Consider the following 22,855-nt stretch of genomic DNA (forward strand, 5'->3'; position numbering starts at 1 on the left):
GGCTGCTCCATTATGCCAAGCTGTCTTTGTTTCAAATATGTTCCATTTGTTTTGTATTTTTAATTTATTTCTCAATAATGGAGCAGCTTACCCGACAAACACTGAACAAACCTATATGGCATTTGTCCGTTTTTCAAATTATTTCAACTATTTTCTTTATTTTTCCTTTTATTTAAGCAACATGGAGCAGCCTACCTGACAAACACTGAACGAACCTTTTTGACATTTTGTTTTTTAAATTTCATTTCTTTTTCTACAAGAAAGTCAATGCTTTGCAACATCACAGCAGTCACCCCCTTCTCATCCCAGCATCATTAGCATCTTTAAAAAAAAAAATTATTTATTTGCATCGTCGGAGGAGTCCGAGAATGTGTGAGAAGCAGCTTGACCCCACCATGTGGTGTTGTCGTTATTCAAACAAGCGCTCGCCAAACAAGACGAATTGTCGGCGATCGGGGAGTTCGTTACCCAAATTGCTCGCCAATTGAGGCGCTCGTCACTCGAAGTTCTACTGTATATATATACATATACATACACACACACACACACACATTATACATTATACAGAGCGTTATACACACTTATACAAAGTGTTACATGACAAAGAGTGTTGGGAAGACGGAACACCACGAGTGTAGCTCTCATCCTGTAACTACACTTAGGTAATTACACACACACACACACACACAGAAACAGAAATCACAATACAGAGCACCACTTTTTTTCCGAACTTTAGTTATCTGAAAGTTCCAGTTTTCCTATTGGGGTTGGGGAGTCATGGTACACGAACTAAGTTCAGGTAGGAAGTGGTCCGCCAAGCCTCGTGCTGGCCGGGGTTGTGGTTATCCTATATGAACCAAGTTCGGTTTTGGTATCAACGGGCCCTCACATGGCAACAGGCCACCGACCTCAAAGGCATTGAGGGAGGGATGGGAGGCAGTGATTGATGGAGGAAGGCACTGAGGGGAAGAGGCAGGGAGGGATAGAAGCGGTGAGGGAGTGTTGGTGGTGGTAGGTTATCTTGATGTTATCTTGAGATGATTTCGGAGCTTAGTGTCCCCTCGGTCCGGTCCTCGACCTGGCCTCCTTTTTGTTACTCACCCCCTAGGAAGCAGCCCGTAGCAGCTGTCTAACTCCCAGGTACCTATTTACTGCTGGGTAACAGGGGCATCAGGGTGAAAGAAACATTTTGCCTATTTGTCTCTGCCTCCACTGGGGATCGAACCCGGAACCTCAGGACTACGAATCCGAAGCGCTGTCAGGCGTCAGGCGTGGTGGTGAGGGAGAGTGTTGGTGGTGGTGGTGAGGGAGAATGTTGGTGGTGGTGGTGAGGGAGAATGATGGTGGTGGTGAAGGAGAGTGTTGGTGGTGGTGGTGAGGGATGGTGGTGGTGGTGAGGGAGAGTGTTGGTGGTGGTGGTGGTGAGGGAGAATGATGGTGGTGGTGAGGGAGAATGATGGTGGTGGTGAGGGAGAATGATGGTGGTGGTGAGGGAGTGTGTTGGTGGTGGTGGTGAGGGAGAATGATGGTGGTGGTGAGGGAGAGTATTGGTGGTGGTTGTGAGGGAGAATGATGGTGGTGGTGAGGGAGAGTGTTGGTGGTGGTGGTGAGGGAGAGTGTTGGTGGTGGTGAGGGAGAGTGTTGGTGGTGGTGGTGAGGGAGAGTGTTGGTGGTGGTGGTGAGGGAGAGTGTTGGTGGTGGTGGTGATGGAGAGTGTTGGTGGTGGTGGTAAGGGAGAGTGTTGGTGGTGGTGGTGATGGAGAGTGTTGGTGGTGGTGAGGTGGGCGGTAAAGGAGGCAGTGGCAAGGATTGCTGACCAGGCCATGGTTGCCATACATCTCACCCATACTGTATTAAAATTTTTAATCTTAGCAGTAAAATATTTATGCCAAAATATGTTAATTTTCGTGTATTACTATACATTATCAATAATTGACATTTTTATGGTTTCCTGTTTTTTAATTAAACAAATGTAGGTTTATTTATGAATTATGCACAGTTGGCATCTGTGAGCGGGCGCTGACAGACATGTCCCCACCTCTATGCCTAGCCTCGACCCCGTTAGTAGCTCCCTCGACCCCATTAGAAGCTTCCTCCTCCATAGCCTGCTGTTCTTCATGTTATGAGGAAGGCAGTGAGGGAGGGATGGGAGGCAGTGATTGAGGGAGGCATTGAGTGGGAGAGGCAGGGAATGGGAGGGAGGGAAGAAGTGGGGGGATGAGGGAAGAGTGGGGGGGGCGGTGAGGGAAGAGTGGGGGGGTGAAGGAAGAGTGGGGGTGAAGGGAAGAGTGGGGGGTGAGGGAAGAGTGGGGGGTGAGGGAAGAGTGGGGGGTGAGGGAAGAGTGGGGGGTGAGGGAAGAGTGGGGGGTGAGGGAAGAGTGGGGGGTGAGGGAAGAGTGGGGGTGAGAGAAGAGTGGCGGTGAGGGAGGGAAGTGTTTGGTTAACCCTCAAACCGCTAGGGGCCCAAATAGAATTAACACCCACAGGCGCAACAAAAAAAAAAATCCCAAAAATTCTTTCGTCTTATAGAAGTGTTCATTTTTGTTCCCTGATCACAGAAAAAATAACAAAAAAGTCGTAGGTGGCATATTTTAGCAGCAATAAGGTAGGGAAGTGTGGCAAAAAAGGGGCGTTGACAGAGTCTTCGCCAGACGAGGTCTACTCCGCTCGAGCTGTCAGGCAGCAATTGCCACAAATATATTATTACCTAATTATTTCAATGTCTCTGATTGATTTTTTCTTAGTTTTTTGCAGTAATATTATTCCATACAGTGAATTGTGATATATTTATATAATATAATGTGTGAACCATCACTGTACTCAAAATTATGGTGTGCATATTAGTGATTCAATTATTATGTTCATAAAACAATAAACAAATAGTTTTGCTGTTGTTACACTATATACACAGGTTATATATAGGTATTTGCATGTTTTGTTCACCATAACGAACCACTAAGTTGGTCTTGTGAGTCAAAAAGCAACGAGGAGTGACTGCCACACACCAGCCAGCCACTCGCTGCCACTCCCTCCCTCAACAACACCTCACTCGCCCTCATTCTCCTCCCACAACACTGTTTTTGCATTTATTCACTATACACAGACGTTATATATAAGTATTTACGTTTTGTTCACCATAACTGAACATCTAAGCTTGTATGGTGAATAAAGACACGAAGACGTAGCTACTCACACAGTCAGCTGGTGGCTGCCGCCCTCAAGGCCAGACGCACTAATATTTCTCCTCCAACAATATTGTTTGTGGTGTTATTACGCTATATACACACATTATATATAAATATCTACCTGTTTTATTCACCATACCTGTACAAATAAGCTGGTATGGTGCCCAAAGACCATAGTGGCCACCAGTAAACAACATGACAAGTCGTGCAGACGACGCTCCTCCCTCACCAAAATGGCGGCTCCCAACCTACTCCTCTTGCTGTTATCACACTCTATACACATGTTATATATAAGTATCTACATTTGTGTTCACCATAGCGAACCGCTAAGCTGGTATGGTGAGTGCAGTCAATAAATGGTGGCCACACAGTCAGAAGACGACGCCACAACCCTCCCTCCACAGCCTTACTCCTCCCTCCATGGAGCACAGCGCTAAATATCACCACAATCCTGTTATTATCAGAATCCTGGTCAGTTTTATCACAGTCAGGGGTCTTCAGTAATACTATCACTGCTAAATAATAGCAGTATCATATATATTATGGCATTTGTAGGCGATGCTGTGGTCACAAGCTGAACAGCGGTGCTGTGAGCTCGTGCTGCATGCGCCAGCCTTGGTGGCTTCCTCAATACTGATGCTCTAACACCCAAGAATGTTGGCCTGGATTTTGTTTCTAGGTAGCATTTGGCAACTATCGGTCGTGGCTGTACTATAGCTGCCCCTATCCCAGGTGGGGCGTTTAAATTATAGCGCTAGACACAAAATCATATATATATGATGTGCACGGTTTCGGTTTTGTCACTGATATCATATATATATGATTTGCGAGGTTTAAGGGTTAATATGGTTCACTTGTTGTGTGATGTGTGTTCACACTTGGTGTGTTCACTTGTGTGATCCAACTTGTCTTATGAAAGAATTATTAATTGTAACCTGTGATAGAATGGGCACTAACATAGGAACTAACTTGCAACGCAATTACACAATGAACTTTATTTCATTTTCGTTATATAAAATATATCTTACCTGAATGTTACTTGAAATATTACCGACACTAAAACAACTTTGGAAATACTGGTGTGTCGCATTTATGCTATGAATATGTCAATTTATCCCCCTAGAGTTTTTCAGATATTTCTCAATTTTTTTTTAACATTTTTAGTTTATTTTTTCCTCCATTTCTCATTTAAGAACTTACACGATAACCAATGGGTCTCGTCTCCAAGGGGTTCGGAAACCAAGTGGTGCTCTGTAGCGTGATATATCAAATGAACAAATCCACAAGGGCCGTGGATGAGGATTAGACTTATGGCCGGGATGATCCCAGATGCACCTTGGTCAACTGTGCCACAACATGGTTAAAAGAATTGCAACCTAGAGTGCTACTGCCCTCACGAGGATCCTGCAACTTTTCCAATGCACAAACTGGGGTTTCACACAATTTCCCCCATGCACCCTGGGCTTGGTCAACCAGATGTTCTATCTCTACAGCCCTTACTTCAATACACACACAAATCACAATAGTGTTATATATCAAAATCATACTAATCAATGAATACTATACTGTATATTCTTTTAATCATGTTGTGGCAAAGTTGACTAAGGCGCGCCCGGCTGGCTCACTCAGTACTGAGACCCCTCACACCCGGGAATGTTGCCCACGATTTAAAAAAAAAATGGAGTCTGTTTACAAGAGCCCTGAGGAAGGTGATGTGAACCCCGTGTATCTGCGGACCGTTTAAATCTTGCGTAGTACTCCAAAACTGCATATGCAATGATGCACACTTTTGCGTCAGTTACTCAAAACTTCATATACAGTGTTGTGCAGTTTAAGGGTTAATGACAATGTGATGTCTCATTTCAGACAAGTGTTACACTGTAGGGAAAAACAAGTGTCGCTAGACAGGTTTTTAGTGAGAAAAACAAGCAGTGAGCCAGAAGCAGGTACCTAGTGGTATGCAGGTAAAACATGCCAGAGAGTGTACCCCAGAGAAGTCATCACTACCTGATGTTATATTGGAAGGGGGCTCTCCTTTCAAACACTAACACTTCTCCTCTTCCCCCCCCCTCCTCACCGTCTTCCATACGCCAACAAGAGTCATCAGTAAAGGTAAGTAATAACTTGTACATATTTTAGTACTGAAGATTTGGGTGAATTAGGTATAAAATTTACTTTGAAGTTAATTTTTTGGGGTAGTCTGGAATGGATTAATTCAATTAAATTATTTTTTTATGGGGAAATTCGCTTCAGTTTACGAATACTGTATTCGGCTTACGAGCCATCTCTGGGAACGGATTAAATTCGTAAGCTGAGGTACCACTGTATATGATATAATAATACCTACATTAAAATTTAAAATAATCAATATTTTTCATAGCATTAAATTAATGAGATGGTATAACACTATACGATGCATACAGCAATACAAACTATTGTTCTAAAGCATTGGGATCATTTTACTAAGGATGCAATTGAGTCTTGGAAAAAGCAAATGAAGGCAAATATTAAACCATATCAAGAGGCAGAAGAGGACACCTGTGCAGCAAATAATTGAAGAATGGCTAGATGAAACCACATAGTTGAAAATATGTTATTTGTTATATCAAATAAGAATCAAGAAGTCAGAGTGTGAAGATTTAAAGAAATACATATAATAGTTTATAATCACAAAAGAACATTAAACAAAAGGCATTATACTGGACAACACTGAACTATGACTCAAGTGTCTTCATCTCTGTCAACTTAATTCTTGTGAAACAGTCAGGATGCATCCTACCTGCAATTGGCTTGACCACCACACCAGACACACCAAGAACAACCCCCATAACGAATGTGTGACCAGCACGAACCATAGTTAGTGGAAATGAGCTTTGCATATCCAGCCTTTGTTCACGCTTCTGAAAAATAAGAGCACCGATGTAATAAAGCACCTGTTTTAAGACAGTTTCTCAGTAGTTTCCAGATCTTATGGTACTGGTATCTGAGAACCATAATTGATACACTTGGCTCATTAGACTATTTTGACCAACCAGAAACAAGGACCAATATCGTGTTCCCTATATGTAATATGTTTGGATAAAGAATCAATCCAATATTTTACTACAGAGGTGAACTGCCTGAAAGATAAAAAACCAGCATTGAATGTAATGAAACTCCATTTTCTGGGTGAGCCCCAGAGATTTCCTGGAGCTATTGGCTAATGAGTGATATATTAGTCTAGGGGCATTAGTCTATGGAGTTCGACCTACTGGGGACCACCACAAGACAGAACCTGGTTCCCCCTCAGAGAGGTTGCAGGAAGCAATGGCCCTGGAAACCCCCTCCCCCCTGTGGTTGGGAGTTTTCCTATCTGCCATCTGCTACCTGATTAGGCACCCAGAAAGGTAGGCATAACAAAACAAACCACACATGGTAAGAAAAGTACAAAGAAAAACTGAACAGAGAGGTAGAACTCCCTCCAATCAAAAGGAAACAAGCAAACATTATACTCCACTGCCTCGCCGCTTGTCCACGCAGCTCTCCTAGCACCGGCTACCCAGCACTACAGTTCAGAAGGCTATCAAACAATGCAAAAAAAAATGCCGACTGGAGGGAAGGAGGGAGGGAGGGTTGCCAGGGAGCCTCCGGGGCTCACCCAGAAAATGGTGTTTCATTACACTTCCGCTGGTTTTCTGTGGGGAGCCCCTTCGGCTCCTTGGAGCTACATAACCAAAAATAGGGAAAAGAGGGACATACCCGGGAGTTCGGCTGCCACAAAATTCTCAATGCAGTCAAGATAACTGGCTGCAACCTGTGACCCAAAGCAACACATAAATGCCCAGGAGCAGGAATGTTAACCAAATAACTGGCAGCCAGGACTCTGTTCGATCTCCAAAATCCCTGCGCTCAAATATCAGCCCACAACATGGCAGCCAATGCAGCAAACTTCCTAACATCATGAGTACGAGGATAGACCACAGGCTTGCTACACTTTATAACACTGCAGATGACCTGGGAGACCTGAGCCCTGGAGCAGGGAACGAGTGAAACCAAATCAACTCAAAGCACATCCCCTGCCACCAAAGCCGAAGCGCACAGAGAACGGCGGAAAGCTGCAACCGGACACAACACATGATGCACCCCTGGCCTGACCAACCAAGCATCAATGATCCTAGGACCCCTCTGGAAAACAGCCATCTAATTCTTCGCCAGAAAAGAAGGAGAAGGCAAACCTACTACCATGACTGAAAGAGCAGAAACCCCTGTGCCGGAGGAGAAAATGCAGCTCCCCTGACCCCCAGAGGCGAATGCAACAGAAACAGAGCCTTGGAAAAACAATCTGGAACCAAAGGGGCCACCACAAACCGAGGAGAGGAAAGATAGTCCAAGGATCAGGATGGCTCAGGTGGCGCATGAGGTTATCTTGAGATGATTTCGGGGCTTAGCGTCCCCGCGGCTCTGTCCTCGACCAGGCCTCCTTTTTGTTACACACACCCCCAGGAAGCAGCCCTTAGCAGTTGTCTAACACCCAGGTACCTATTTATTGCTAGGTAACAGGGGCATCAGGGTGAAAGAAACTCTGCCCATTTGTTTCCGTCTCCATTAATCTAAAAGATTATAATAATGTACAATGTCAAGACTTGAAATAAGTAAGAAAGGGCAAAGACATGATAAACTAAACAAAATTATAATAAAATTAAACTACCAGAATGAACTATAAATCAAATTACAGGGCCTACTGTGGACTATACAGTGTACAATTGAACAGCTGAAAGGTTGCTATTTAACAGAGGCCGCAGCTCCTTCATATATAAGGATTCCATATATAAAGGAGCTGCGGCCTCTGTTAAATAGCAACCTTTCAGCTGTTCAATTGTACACTGTATAGTGCACAGTTAGGCCCTGTAATTTGATTTATATTTCATTCTGGTAGTTTAATTTTATTATAATTTTGTTTAGTTTATCATGTCTTTGCCCTTTCTTACTTATTTCAAGTCTTGACATTGTATATTATTATAATCTTTTATTTAGGATATATAATACATTTTTTGGTATTTAATTTTATTTAATAATTGAGTTTTTATAAGATTTTGGTTAATACTTTATAATTGTCGTTTATTCTGTTTGTATTTTATATACATTTTTGTAGATTTGTAGACATTATATGAATATTTGTTATAGTGTTTAGTATCTATGTGTTAGGTATCAAGTTTCACTTCTGATCACTTCACGTAAGTTTAATAGAATGGTTTGTTTTAGTAGTTATAAATTTCGTCTTGTAGTTTAATGGATTTTTAAATTAGCTTTTATATATGTGACAGTTAATAAGTTTTATTTATATTGATCACTTTAAGTGCACTTAAGTGTTTTGTTTTTAAGCATTTTCCTTTCTTTGATAGGCAATTATATTCAGTATGAGTTCTTTGTTTACTAGTTATTTGATTGTGATTTCTGTTTTTTCTTTTAGATCTGATGATGAATACGAGAAGTATTCGAAACGTTATGCATTTTAAAGTAAAGAATCTGAAACAAGATGTTCAGTATATCCCTGGTTTTCCTATTTATCTAAAAATTAAGATTCCCGAAGGGAACATCGATCATTCATATATATATATATATATATATATATATATATATATATATATATATATATATATATATATATATATATATATATATATATATATATATATATATATATATATATAGCACCACATGCAGGGGATTTCCTGTTAGCAACCCCAATGTCGGCAACTGGCACGCGTCTCACACCACACGCCCTCCGAATTGCTGTGGCCCTCCGCCTTGCTGCCCCAATCCACACCAGGTATAGGTGTATTTGCGGCGAGGTGGTGGCTGACAAGTACGGCCACCATGGCCTACTCTGCCAAAGCACAGGGGGATGGCACTCGAGGCACCTAACGCCCCGTAACTCTGATGCTCTTATTAGTCGCCCGGATGGTATCACAGTGAACCCCTGGAAGAATGGCAAGCAGTTGGTATGGGACTACACGTGCGTATCAACCCTGGCTAACACCTACATTAACCTCAGTGTTGCACAACCAGGTGGCGCTGCCACCCACAGGGAAGCAGCCAAATCCCGTAAGTATAGAGAACTGGATCACCACTACAATTTTGTCCCCATTGCTTCTGAGACACTCGGCGCCTGGGGTAAAAGTGCTACCAGTTTTTTGAAGGAACTGGGTTCTAGGCTCATTGAAACAACAAGGGACCCAAGAGCTTCAAGCTTTCTTTTCCAGCGCCTCAGTATGGCGATACAGAGGGGAAATGCGCACTGCATCCAGGGTTCCTGCCCGCCATCTGAGGAGCTGGAGGAACTCGACAACCTATGATAACCATCTTTGTAACCCATATGTAACTCCTTTTTTGTAACAAAGTTCATATAAAGTAAATATATATGTGTACATACAAAAGAATGGGGGTGGTAGAAGATAATATTAGTGTTCAGTGAGAAACCACAAGGTCTCCTCTGAATACTTTTTATTTTCTTCTCCAAGGCTATGGGTCCCCACATTGGCACCAGAGGTGGTACCCTCACAAACTTTTATATATATATATATATATATATATATATATATATATATATATATATATATATATATATATATATATATATATATATACACATAATATACATACACAAATACACACACACAAGGTGTATTACACACATGTGCATATGCACATACACATGTTCACACACACACACACAGTGTACACATGCACATGAACATGCATATACACACACATACACGTGAAAAGAAAAATACTAATCGCCGACCAGTGGGCAGAGAGCACCACGCCGGCCAGGCAAAGGCACAAAACTGCATCAAAAGGCCCACCTCGACAACAAAACCCCAAAGTTCCAGCACGACCACAACATGTGCCAAGACCCAAAATGATCAGTCTGCAAGCCAGGAAGACCCCGGAACCTCAGAAGGCAGAACCGGATCACACACGAGGAAACAAAGCCCCCTGAATCCACAAAGGGGGCCCAAGAGGAAGAAACCTCCGGAACGAAACCAAAGGACCCAAAGGAACTCGGAATCGAACCAGGGGAACCTAAACCGCCACATTTGCTGGCGGAGATACACCACAGAAAGGCAAAGCACAGCCCCCAGACAGAACCCCCAGGGAAACGGTCAAAACAAACCGAAAACCGAGGGACAAGGTGTGGGAGCAAGCATAACAGACACGGACACTGAGCCCAAACCCTAGGGCCCAGACCCAAAACAGACAAAACGGAAAACCCAGTGTAAAATCAACACTCAAACATTCCCAGAGGAACAGAAAATGGGCAGAAAACACCAGAAAAACAAAGAAACGACAACAGGAGAATAAAACCCCTGAAAAAGGTGAAAAAACTCACCCAAGACCCTCGCTCGCACACCCAGGTGCATGTAAACAAACCGCAATGCCGCCCTGGTGACCATGCCGGGAAACCGGCAGAAGAAAATGGCCGCCAGAACACAGGGCTGTGATAGACGCAAAAGATACAAAAACACGCCAGCAAAAGTGGAAAGCAAGCAGACTGGATGGGCGAAAAACTCCACCCAGAAGCAGAAAACCCAGGCAGGGGCAAACTGCCCCAGAACTGCTAGCAGGCATCCCCCACAGCCCCAGGAACCCGCAACAGAGGCCCCGGGGCAGAGCTGTCCTCTAAGCCTTCCGCCCTTAAAGAAAAGGAAGAGTCCATGGGAAAGGCAGCAAGAAAGGGCTGCTGGTAAGACCTAGAAGCCTTGGCAGGAGGAACAGGCTCGAAAACCTCCGTCCCCAACCCAAACGGGGCAGCCCCTGAAACCGCCCGAGTCTCGGCCCCAACTAAACCCTGCCCCGACCCCGAAACCTGCAAACGGTCCGGAGCCGGGAACAGGGAGGGAAAGGGCGAACAGCACCTAACCAAAACGGGACGGCCCCGGGGCATCCGAGTGGGAAACCAATACAACATCAATACAACAACATTGGGAAACAACACTAAAAACATCTGCAACGTGTACAATCACGGGGGCCTAGCGTGTTGCAGCAATCTAACCTAGCTTGCAACACAGATGCCGCCTGTACTCTGAACAGTAATAACATCAGGAGAGTACTGGAGAACAGGCAGAGAATATCTCTCGCAAGACTCTGGGTCAAGGTGTCAGTGACCCAACAGGCAGCACGACGGAGGTAAAAGTGGGGACTGTCACCCGGAGACAAGGGCATAGCAACCAACGATCCCGTCCTAAGACGGGTTGGAACCGGGAAGACACATTCAATGGTCCACCGAGCCCCGACAGGGGTTTCCAGGGCCCGTATGGTAACAACTACGGGAAGCCTGGGCAAGGTGTTGCTAACTGGTTAAGAAACCCAAATATAACAAGGGGGTAGAGGACAACACTGAAAACATCTGCGACGTGTACAATCACGGGGGCCTAGCAGAGGGCCACCAAACACTACCAGTGAAACTATAGCCACACTAGGCAGACCCCCACCAGGCAAATGAAAATAAAAACAAAAGAAAAACCCCTGCAAAAGTACACCGTCCCCAGAGGCAACAGGAACCGGTCGCCGCTTAGGTGGCAGGTCACGCAACACCTTGACGCCCTAACCAGCACAATACCAGTCCCTACCCAGGGCTAAAGAAGGGCCCCAAGCCCCAGCTGGCCCCAAGGGCAAGGCAAATGCCGAGCAGCAAGAACCTCTACGGGAATGGTTCCCGAACGCCCCAGGGAAGATAACCCTGTCACGCAGGGGCAGTACTCACAGGGCGCTTAGGGAAGGAAGCCCCTAAGCGCATGCAGCCCTGGTACTGATGAGGAACACCTGGCCACCGCACAACATAACACACGGCAGTGATTGCCACACAAGGCAAACACCGCCTAGGAAACTGAGGCCAGAGAAGCATCTATCCCGGTTGACATTAGCTTACGAACTGATGCTAGGCAGCCGGCGCAGTGAGGTCCGGGGACCCCCCTCCCCCTCTCGGGGCGGGGAGGGCTGCGCAGACGATCGGCGCGGCAGTAAAGTGTGATGTTTACTTGTTTGCTTGTTTCCTTGTGATTGTAGGGAGTTTCTACCTCTGTTTGGTTTTTTATTTTAGTTTTTTACCATGTGGGGTTTGTTTTGTTATGCCTACCTTTTTGGGTGCCTAACCCCGGTTGATGGCAGATAAGGAAAACCCCAACCACAAGGGGGTTTTCCAGGGCCATTGCTCCCTGAAACCTCTCTGAAGGGGCCAGATTCTGGCGCTGGTCCCTGGTAGGTCTGAACTCCTTAGCTAATGTCCTGGTTTTATATAACATACATTAGCCCGATAAGCTCCAGGGAGCTGTAGGGGCTTCTCACAGAAATATATATCCTATTATTATGTCAATACATGGATAAATTACTAAGAAATATAATAATATCATTGTCCCTGTGAGATATGTTAGAGTATATAAGTTTTTTTTTTTTAAAGACTTGCCAGAGTCTGGAAAAAATCTTATTCTAAACCACAATACACATATTTTGCATTTTACCTTTCTATAATCTGGGTCAAATGAGAGCACAGCAATTGTGTTCCCAATTGCTGATGAAATAAGACTGAGGCTGTCAGCAGTACCTCCCACTACATGTCCCATTAAACTTTGTGCGCCTCTAGCAATTCCTTCAGCAAATTCATCAGGTCCTTCTATGATGCCCTGTAAATATACAACAGTGCATGAATTTTAGACCCCACAATAATCACAGGTGTGGGAAAGACCTAATATATGTGTAAGTGAATCAAAACCAAATTTTTGGATGCAACCTCCATCCATTCTCAAGGTGCTGAAAACAAGGTTCTGAACAAGATTCTAGATTTTGTGCATGTAAACACAATATACACTTAGTCGGTGGTGGACCAAAATCATGTTTTCTATCTTTCGGCTAATATGGTATATAAAGAAATAATGTTAAGAAATGGCGAGTGCAAATGTGAGGAATCAGGGTTTGAGTGTGGACAGCATATGACAAGTGGTGGAAAATAAGTTTAAGGTTAATAAATTTTGAGGAGGAGCAATTATATATAATTTTAAATGATAACACACAGGAAGCAATTTTGACCCTACTGTATGAAGTAGGTGGGCACTACTACGGCTGGTCGTCTAACGATACTGTAGTTACGTAATGAAAATCCCCCTGAACACCAGAAGTATCTCCTGATACTCCCTGTCACACTAAAACTATGCAAACATACCATGGAAATATTGGGACCCAATATGTAGAACTCCCTTTCTAATGAAGTAAAATTTCTCAACATAGACATTTATAATAGTAATACAAAGACATAAGTAGTTTGCTCACAATAGTACCCAACCTTGCTGACTCACCTAGTCCTTCACTATTATATCTAGATATACTGTAAACAAATAATTCATTATGTTGGGGGACGGGCAGCCAGAGTGTATTCATGAATGTTAGTCTTATATCGAGGCCCCCCACAGGGACAAATTACTGACCCTGCCCTGGATGCCACCCCCACAACAAGCTGTCTAACTCCTGAGTACCTGCTTACTGCTAGGTGAACGAACGGGTTATTAGATTATAGGAAACACGCCCAACTATTTCTGTCCTGGAATTCGATCCCGGAATTTTCGATTGTGAGTCGAGAACAAGCCCAACTGTATTGTATTACTGTAAAAAAAAAAATCGTTGAATGTAATGAAACTCCATTATCTGGATGAGACCTGGAGGCTTCCCGGAACTATACCGGGGTATTTATATATATTAGACCATGGCAACAGTCAATTGATGGAGTTCTTAGCCTACCGAGGACTTCGAATCAGAACCTGGACTCTGCGCAACTCCCCCCCTCCCAGGGAGGGGGGAGTTCATGCACCGGCTACCCAACCCCAGTTCAGAGGCTGAATATCAAAAACGTTAAAAACCGCCACCCGGAGGGAAGGTGGATTGCCGGGGAGCTTCCGGGTCTCACCCAGAAAATGGTGTTTCATTAAATTCAACGCTTGTTTTCTGTGGAGAGCCCCTCTGGCTTCCTGGAGCTATCTAACCAAAGATAAAGGAAAAGAGGGACTTACCTGAGAGACGGCCGCCACTTGCTCCTCAACTCGAAGTCGAGACAACTGACTGCAACCTGTGACCCACGGCTACACATGCCCGAGAAGGGCCTGGAACATTAACAAGGTACCATGCGGCCAGGACCCTGTTCAATCTCCAAAGCTTCATACCTGAATGTCAGCCCAGGACATATTACCAAAAACAGCAGCCAAAGCTGCGAACTTAAGAATGTCGTGAGCACGTGGATAGACCGCAGGCTGGCTGGACCGAATAATCCTGAAGACGACCTGGAAGATCCATACCCTAGAAGAGGGAAGAAGGGAAACTGGGTCAACCCAAAGCACGTCCCCTGCAACGGTGGTAGTGGCGTGCAAATAACAGCGAAGAGCTGCAACCGGACACAAAATATGATGCACCCCCTTTCAAACCAACCAAGCCACAACAACCCAAGGACCCCTCCGGAAAGCAGCAGTCTCATTCTTCGCTAGAAAAGGAGATGGTTGCAGGGACCAACCAAATGAACAAAGCGACGTTCAGAACCAAAAGAGCAGAAACCCCTGTGCCGAAGGAGAGTATGAACTCCCCAACCCGACCCCTGGAGGCCAATGCCAACAAGAAAAGAGCCTTAGAAAAAACCAGTGTTGAATATAATGAAACGCCATTTTCTGGGTGAGACCCGGAGGCTGCCCAGAGCTATCCAGGCTGATATTGCTAATATTAGACTTTGGCATCAGGCTAAGGGACCAGGGGCCAGAACCTGCCTCCCCCCCCCCCCAACCCCTCCCCGCAAAGAGGCACGAGGAGCAATGGCCTGTAGAAAACCTTATGTGGTTGAAAGCATTCTATGTCAGCCATCGACTGGGTCAGGCACCCAGAAAGGTAAGCATCCCAAAATAAACCCATATTCTGGTTAAGAAATTGCTAGTGAGAGCCCAACTAGTGGACAACACTCGCCAAACAAAAACGAGCAAACGAGCATGATGTAACCATGTCGCTGCACCGCCGTCTGCGCAGCTCCTCCCCTCCCCGAGAGAGGGTAGGGGGAGAACCAGACCCTTCGTACCGGCTACCCAAGACCCCAGTTCGGAGGTTGGATATAAAAAACATGCGAAAAACCTCTGACCAGAAGGAGGGAGGGTTGCTGGGGGCCTCCGGGTCTCGCCCAGAAAGTGGCGTTTCATTACATTCACTGCTGGTTTTCTGGAGGGAAGCCCTGCCGGCTCCCCAGAGCTACTTACCAAAAGACGAAAACAAGACGGACGTACCCGGGAGGTGGTCGTTGTCCGTTGCAACAACTCAAAGCTGAGACAACTGGCTGCAACCACAACTGGACACAACACATGATGTACCCCCGGCCTGACCAATCAAGCATCAACAACCCAAGGAACACTCCGGAAAGCAGCCGTCCCAGTCTCAATCTTCACCAGAAAAGAAGGATATGGCTGCAAGCAACAAACCTAGCACGAGGACCAAAAGAGCAGAAACCCATGTGCCAGGGGAGAGCATGAAGCGCCCTGACCCAACTGCCAGTGGCCAAGGCCAACAAGAAAAGAGACTCAGAAAAACAATCCAGAAGTGAAGGGGCCACAATAAACCGAAGAGAAGAGAGAAAAGAAAGCACCCAATTCAAAGACCAGGACAGCTCAAGCGGAGCATGAGCCGGCTAGAGGTGAAATAACGCACGTGACAGCTTGCAAAACGGCGCCGAAGTAACATCAATACTGAAAGCAAGCTGTAGCAGCTCCGCCAGCACCACACAAGATGAGACGACAGTAGAGTAGAGGTAAAGAAGAAAGCATACAGGATGCCCACCAGCTTGGAAGCTGCTAGTCATGTATCAGTTTAAGTATTAAAGTCAGTAACTAAGCAATGGCTTTATATCAACCCTACAACCAAGACTTCCTCAGCAACACACAACACCACACTGGTGTGTGTGACAGCTGACAGTTTTAGGATGATGATCCTGAAACAACCACGAGTGAAAGGACAAGACAACCCGAACCGAGAGCAAAGAATACCTACGAAGTGAGTGAAAGAAACGAAAGGACCACCAGGAAACTTCATACTGCCGCCGAGACGAAGCCTGCAAGTGGGACACCCTAAAGGATGCCACCTGAACACCATACAGATGGTGATAGACCCGAGTCAAAAAGACCAAACGCAAAGACTCGAGGAGAAGATCGAACCAGCCATGTGACGGACCGGACCGATCTGCTGAAAGAGGTGAAGCCGCGAGAAAACCTCCGGGTTTGGACACCAAGCAAGCAGCACCTGAAACCAAGGCTGGGCTGGAAACCAAGAGGCCAAGAGGACTTCTCTTCCCTGGTAAGTCTCCAAGTGAGCCCAAGACTTGGAGCAACAGCTGAACCGGGGAAAAGAGGTACAGGAACCCCAACCTCAATCAGTTTTGCCAAAAAGCATCGACCCCGACAGCGTCGCAGTCGGGGAAGGGTCCTACATATACCAGAAGACGCCTCGACCAAGCTGACGCGAAGAGATCCACATTCAGGTGCCTGAACGTCTGCAGAGCCAACTGAAGGTGTCTGTGACGACTGTCCATTCCGTGGACAGGGAACAAACCGAGACAGGCCGTCCGCCAGAATGTTGGACACCACCTGAACGTGAATTGCCAGGAGAGTCAAACCCCAAGAACTCAGCAGACGAGTCACCCAAAGCGACCAGCCCCAAATAACCAAGGACCACATCGAACCCCATGGTTCAGATAATGAACCACTGGGAGCAGTCCAAATGGAGCTGGATCGTTGATCCGGGGGTGACCTGAACCCTCCGAAGGGAATACCACACCGCTGCAAACTCCCACACTGTGCTGTGGGCTTGACGGAAGGATGGACCCATTGCCCCTGGCGGGCCTGGTGAGCACTGGTCACAATGCCCCCAGCCCAGAGACGCATCCAGGAACACATCGAGCGAGGGCTTAGGTAGGTGCCAAGGCACTGAACCCCAAAAAGCCCGAAGAGGAAGCCGGTGACGCAAGAACCGATGCAAGGCACCCGGTGGATGAACCCAGCAATCAGGAGAGAGGTGGAAGGGATGGCTCCGAAGAAACCAGAACAGCCGATGAAGCCAAACCCGACCTTGCGGGAAGACCATCAGGCAAAGTTCAGGCTTCCGCACAAACCCTCGAGCAACCACCAAGTGACCCGGGAGCCCCCAGAAACAGGCAAAGGCGGGACCGCAGCCGAAGGAGAGACTCCGGAGGGAGAGACAAGGAAGTGGTTCGAGAGCTCCAAACAAGATCCAGCCAAATCCGAACCTGAGAGGGAACTAAATGGGACTTCCTCCAATTCACCAGGAACCTGAACCCAGTGAGCTGGGAAAGAACCAAATCCCTGGCGAGCAGACATGCAGTCTGGCTGGAAGCCCAGACCAGCCAGTTGTCGAGGTAAGCCAGAACTTGAACCCCTAACAGAGGCAAACGGGTCACCACAACCCGGCTAATGCGTGTAAAAATGTGAGGTGCCAAATTCAAGCCAAATGGAAGGCAACAAAAGCAGTAAGCCTGCTGCCCCACGGCAAAACTAAGTCAGATCCCTGAACCCCGGATGAATTAGGACGTGCCAATACGCGTAAATGTACCCACTCCAGAATTACCCGACAGAGCGCAGGGAAAGAGGCCTGCCCGCCAGCCACGAACTCACCAAAGGAGGTGCCACCCAAAGCCACTGCAGGCTGGAAGAAATGACCCAAAATGCTCACGAAATGTGGGACCAGGCGTGAGCAAGCAGCACGAGTTTCCTCCCTCATCGCCCCCGTCAACAGGGCCAACCGTGAAAGAACCAATAACCCTTATGAGAGCCTGAACAACACTCAGAGCGAGCACTGCGCCACCAGATGTCGACGGCACTGCATGAGGGGCCAGTCCCAAATCTGGCACTGTTGGCTTACAATGACCAAAGGATCCCCGAGCCCTGGCATGACCCTTCCAGGCTCCCACTGGTTTCCTCAGAGAACCAACAAGTCTGACCTAGGACGGCAACTAGATGAAGGTGCCTGCAGAAAATGCCCTACTACAGAAGCTGCAAACAGAAACGGACAAAAAGGGGATGAAAATTTAAGAGCCAGAGCCCAAGCAGATTACAAGGAGTGGATGAGTATCACCTGTCGGCATGCGAGGCGAGAAGCAAAGAGCAGAGACACACCTCTTCCTGCAGAATCGGCGTAAACAACTTCAACAAGGCAGCCGATGCCTGAGCTGCCAAGGCAAGTGTACCGGACACAGGCCCAGAACCCAGCTCCTCCGCATCCTCCTTGAGCCAGTCCGAAGACAGCTCCAGGAGAGAAAAGAAGTGCAATTCCGAAGCCAAATGCCCACGGGCGAGCAAATTCTCGGCCACCAGGGATGCCAAAAGGAAGGGAATCGGCACGTGAAGCTGCACCTGGTCGATATTGCGACGAAGCACAGGGGCAAACAAGCACACATTGAGGTGCTCCAACTGGCCCACCAGGTAAACCTGAATGACTGTAGTCAACTACCGCCACTCAAGTGTGCAGGTCCGACAATGCATGCCATGTCTCCAACGAAAAGAAAGGGCAGTCTGCCAGCCAGAAAGATTCTGGCACCCTGTAACAAACCCAGTAAGGAAAAGAGGAGCCAAACTCAAAAGAAGAAGGATTCATTATTGAGGTGTAATCCGGGTCTCGCAGAAGGTAAGTCGCAAGGGCCTCCTGCACATCCCTCAGCGGGATGCGGGAAGCCGAAAACCTCCGAAAGGAGGGAACCGAGGAATTCAAGGGAACCTGGAACCGAACCCGTATCAAACTCGTACAGGGAAAGGGATAGGAAAACCCCTCACCCTGGAACAACATGCCACGTGCCGAGAGTACCAACACCCAAACTGAGTCAAACTGGGCCAAAGCCCCCAAGTTAACTCCTACCCAGCCCTAGAATCCTGTACAGCAAGACCTGGGGCCGAGCCGTCTTCCAAACCCTCTATCTCTGGAGAAAAGGCAGATTCCACTGGAAAAGCAGGGAAGAAAGGTACCCACTGGCATTACCCGAAAGCCCCGGCAGGAGGAACAGGCTCGAATGCCTCTGCCACCTATCCAGAAGGGGCAGTCCCCGAAGGCACCGAAGTCTCACCACCAAGAAAGCCCTGCCCTGACTCCGAAACCCTCAGACATTTAGGAGCTGAGAGCAGGGGATGGGGGCAGGGTGTAGTAGTGTGTAGCTGGGTGTAGCAGGGGAGGGGGGGATGGAAAAGGATGAACCACAATAGGGGAAGGACAAGGGGGCACAGACGAAACTAGAGTCGAAGCGACTAACACCTCTAGGTCCGGGTCCCTATAACCAAAGTGGGGCAGCTGCAGGGTAATCCGGAAAGGCAATTAACCTAGAGCGTTGCAGCAACTTAAATCATGCATGCAACGCAGATGCTGCTTGCACACAATCAACAGCCTTATTGGACTGGGTGAACTGGAGTACATGCAAGGAATACCACTCCTAAGATTCCAAGTCAAAAGTGTCATCGAACCCAACAGGCAACATGGCGGAGGCAAAGATGGTGAATGTCATCCAGATACAAGGGAACAGAGCAACCTTTAAACTCATATGGAGCGAGGTAAGACTCAAAGGCTCCATCGGATCAGTGAGCCCCAATGAGGGTTCCCAAGGCCCTTAGGCTGACTGCTAAGGGAAGCCCAGGCAAGGTACTGGTAACAGGTTATCCCAGAGCTACCACGCAAACAAACTAAAAGCTGAACCCTTGCAAAGTGTGCAATCACAGGGACCTAATGGAAGGCCACCAAAATCATACAAGTGGTCCTACAGCCACACCAGGCAGACCCCCACCAGGCAAAACAACACAAATGAAAAACCTCACAAAAGCACAACGTCCCCAGGGGAACAGAATCGGCCACTATGCATATATCAGACAGCTGCACGGTAGCTTGCGCCCCAGCCAGCGATGGTACTACCTCCTACCCAAGGCCAAACAGGAATAAGAACCACCTTAGCCGAGCCCAAAGGCGGGCAATTACTGAGCAGCAAACGAACCACATGGAGGTAGTCTCCCAAATGGCTTATGGAAGATAACCCTAAACCACACAGGCAGTACAGTATTTATAGGAGACCTAGGGAAGGTGGCCCTAGGCGCATGCAGCCCCAGTACTCTTGTGCTACTCCTGGCTTACACACCACCACACAGTAGAACAATACCGCTATGGACAGCACTGCTCAAAAGGATGCGCCAGAGTCAATCGACCATACACAAATGCCTCTGAACTGAAGTTGGGTAAGCGACGCAAGGGGGGTCTGGGGCACCACCTTCCTTCTCCCGGGGAGGGGAGAATTGCACAGACAGCGGCACGGGGGTTGTGGTGACATCATGCTTGTTTGCTTGTTTTTGATTGGGAGTTCTGCTTGCTAGTTCAGCTTTCAGTTTGCAATTTTTAACCAGCTGTTGTTTGTTTTGAAATTCGTACTTTTCTGGGTACTTGACCTGGTAGATGGCAGACATAGACTGCTTCCAATTACACGGGGGTGTCTATAGGCCATTAACCTACCATGGCTTTGTGCCCTGGAGAAACCAGAGCACAACTCCATAGTCTCCTGAGACTGATGGATTCCTACTATACTATAGGGCATTGCTCCTCGTACCTCTCTGAGGGGAGGCCAGGTTCCGGTGCTGGTCCCTGGTAAGCCTAGAACTCCATTGAGTGACTGTTGTCACAGTCTAATATTTACACATCAGCCTGGTATAGCTCCGGGGAAGCTGAAGGGGCTCTCCACAGAAATATGTCCTTAACAATTACACTACGAAGTTTTTACCAAAAACAGGTGCGCAGTGCAGGGGTTAAGGACATTTAAAGCCTCAGTCAACTATACTAAATCTAAAAGTCAAAATTAATTAAAATGCACATTAAAAACTGGGAAAACTTCCTTACCAAAGCTGGCTGGTATATTAGGTCTTTAACACCTTGGGAGAGGTCACGAAGTCTCTGATATGGGTTGCCAAGAATGTCTAATCCCAGAACCAATACATACACCTGATCACACAAAAACATAATACAGTATTAACATTTTATGCAGATCAGAATATTAATAACAGTACTACAAAACCTCACCAAATATTATTTGAATTTCAGATGCCAAATATAATGAATATTTTGAAAGTTTAATATATAAAAAATAGTCTGAGAAATTTTCTGGAACATGGGAAAAATTAAGCTTTGATATTAAAAGCTCCTTTCTGAGTATGAAACTTGATTGTCTCCAGAGATAATTTAATTTCTGTTTACATTGCAGAGGCTCATAGTCAGGGCATGACAGTATTCTGTACAATACAGAATCAATAAATATTAATTTATATGAAGTCTGGAGATGGGGGGGGAGGTTCCTGGTGTTGCCTGGATCTGTGTCTGTCTCCCATCTGAACATCTATCCATTCAGCTATCTCTCTATCCATGCCATCAATCTATCCATCTATTTTTCCATCTATCCATCTATCTGTCCACCTATCTATCCATCTATCTGTCCACTTATCTATCCATCTATTTACCCATCTATTTACTCATCTATCTATCCATCCATATACCTATCTGTCTATTCATCCACCTGTCCATCCATCTACCAATCCATATATCAATCCATTTATTCATCCATCTATCCATCCATCTATCTATTCATCTGTCCATCTATCCTTATATTTATCCATCCATCTATCCTTATATCTATCCATCCATCTAGCTTTCTATACATGTATCTATCCATCTCTCTACCAGCATAACAAGATTTACAATCATTTCATATTTTCTAAGTTATTTGTTGGGTTATAACTATAAATTGTGTGTGAAAATGTTCCCAAATAAATACTCTAAAGAACAGATGGAGGAAAACCCAGCATTGAATGTAATGAAACGCCATTTTCTGAGTGAGTCCGGACGCTCCCAGAGCTATCCAGGCTGATATGCTAATGTCAGGCTTTGGCATCAGTCATGTGTATGGAGTTCTGTGGGCCTACCGGGGACCACGAGCCAGAACCTGGCCCCCCACCCCTCCTCACAGAGGCACAAGGCACAATGGCCTATAGAAACCCCCGTGTGGTTGGAAGCATTCTATATCTACCATTGACCGGGTTAGGCACCCAGAAAGGTAGGCATCCCAAAACAAACCCCCTATTCTGGTCCAGTCCTACCAGCCTGCTGTCTATCCCTGTGCCCTCGTCATTCACTGATTGGCTTTGTGTTCCTTCACTGATGTTCCTGGGCCTTGTTGGGCCTGTGTGGCCTTGGATTGGCAGTTGCAGTTTTTGTCTTCGCGTTGGGGAGTGTGCGACTTCCGCCTCCCAGGTTCGGTCTCCCTTGTTTTCGTCTTTGGGTAGATAGCTCTGGGGAGCCAACGGGGCTCCCCCGAGAAAACCAGCATTGAATGTAATGAAACACCATTTTCTGGGTGAGTCCTGGAGGCTTCCCGGCAACCCTCCCTCCCTCCAGTCAGCATTTTTTTAGCGTGTTTTTGATATCCAGCCTCAGAACTGGGGTGTAGATGGCCAGTGCGGGGGTCAGGGGCTCCACCTTTCCCCTCTCGGGGAGGGGGTAGCTGTGCAGACGGCACCGTGGCGACATGTGACGTCATACTCTTTTGCTCGTTTCTGTTTGGAGAGTTCTATCCACTTGTTTGGCTTTTTGTAGCA

At 46.6% G+C, this 22,855-nt stretch overlaps 1 protein-coding gene across 1 annotated transcript in view; it reads right to left on the minus strand.

The window, feature by feature from the left end:
* LOC123764086 (intermembrane lipid transfer protein VPS13A) overlaps positions 1-22,855 on the minus strand; it is a 275,027-nt gene that overhangs the window by 82,404 nt on the left and 169,768 nt on the right. The window contains 3 exon segments of the mRNA XM_045751613.2: positions 5,965-6,085; positions 12,686-12,847; positions 21,108-21,209. Of these exon segments, the coding sequence (XP_045607569.2) occupies positions 5,965-6,085; positions 12,686-12,847; positions 21,108-21,209 (385 nt within the window).

Source organism: Procambarus clarkii, chromosome 23 (genome assembly GCF_040958095.1).
Source record: "Procambarus clarkii isolate CNS0578487 chromosome 23, FALCON_Pclarkii_2.0, whole genome shotgun sequence".
Classification (NCBI taxonomy): Eukaryota; Metazoa; Arthropoda; class Malacostraca; order Decapoda; family Cambaridae; genus Procambarus; species Procambarus clarkii.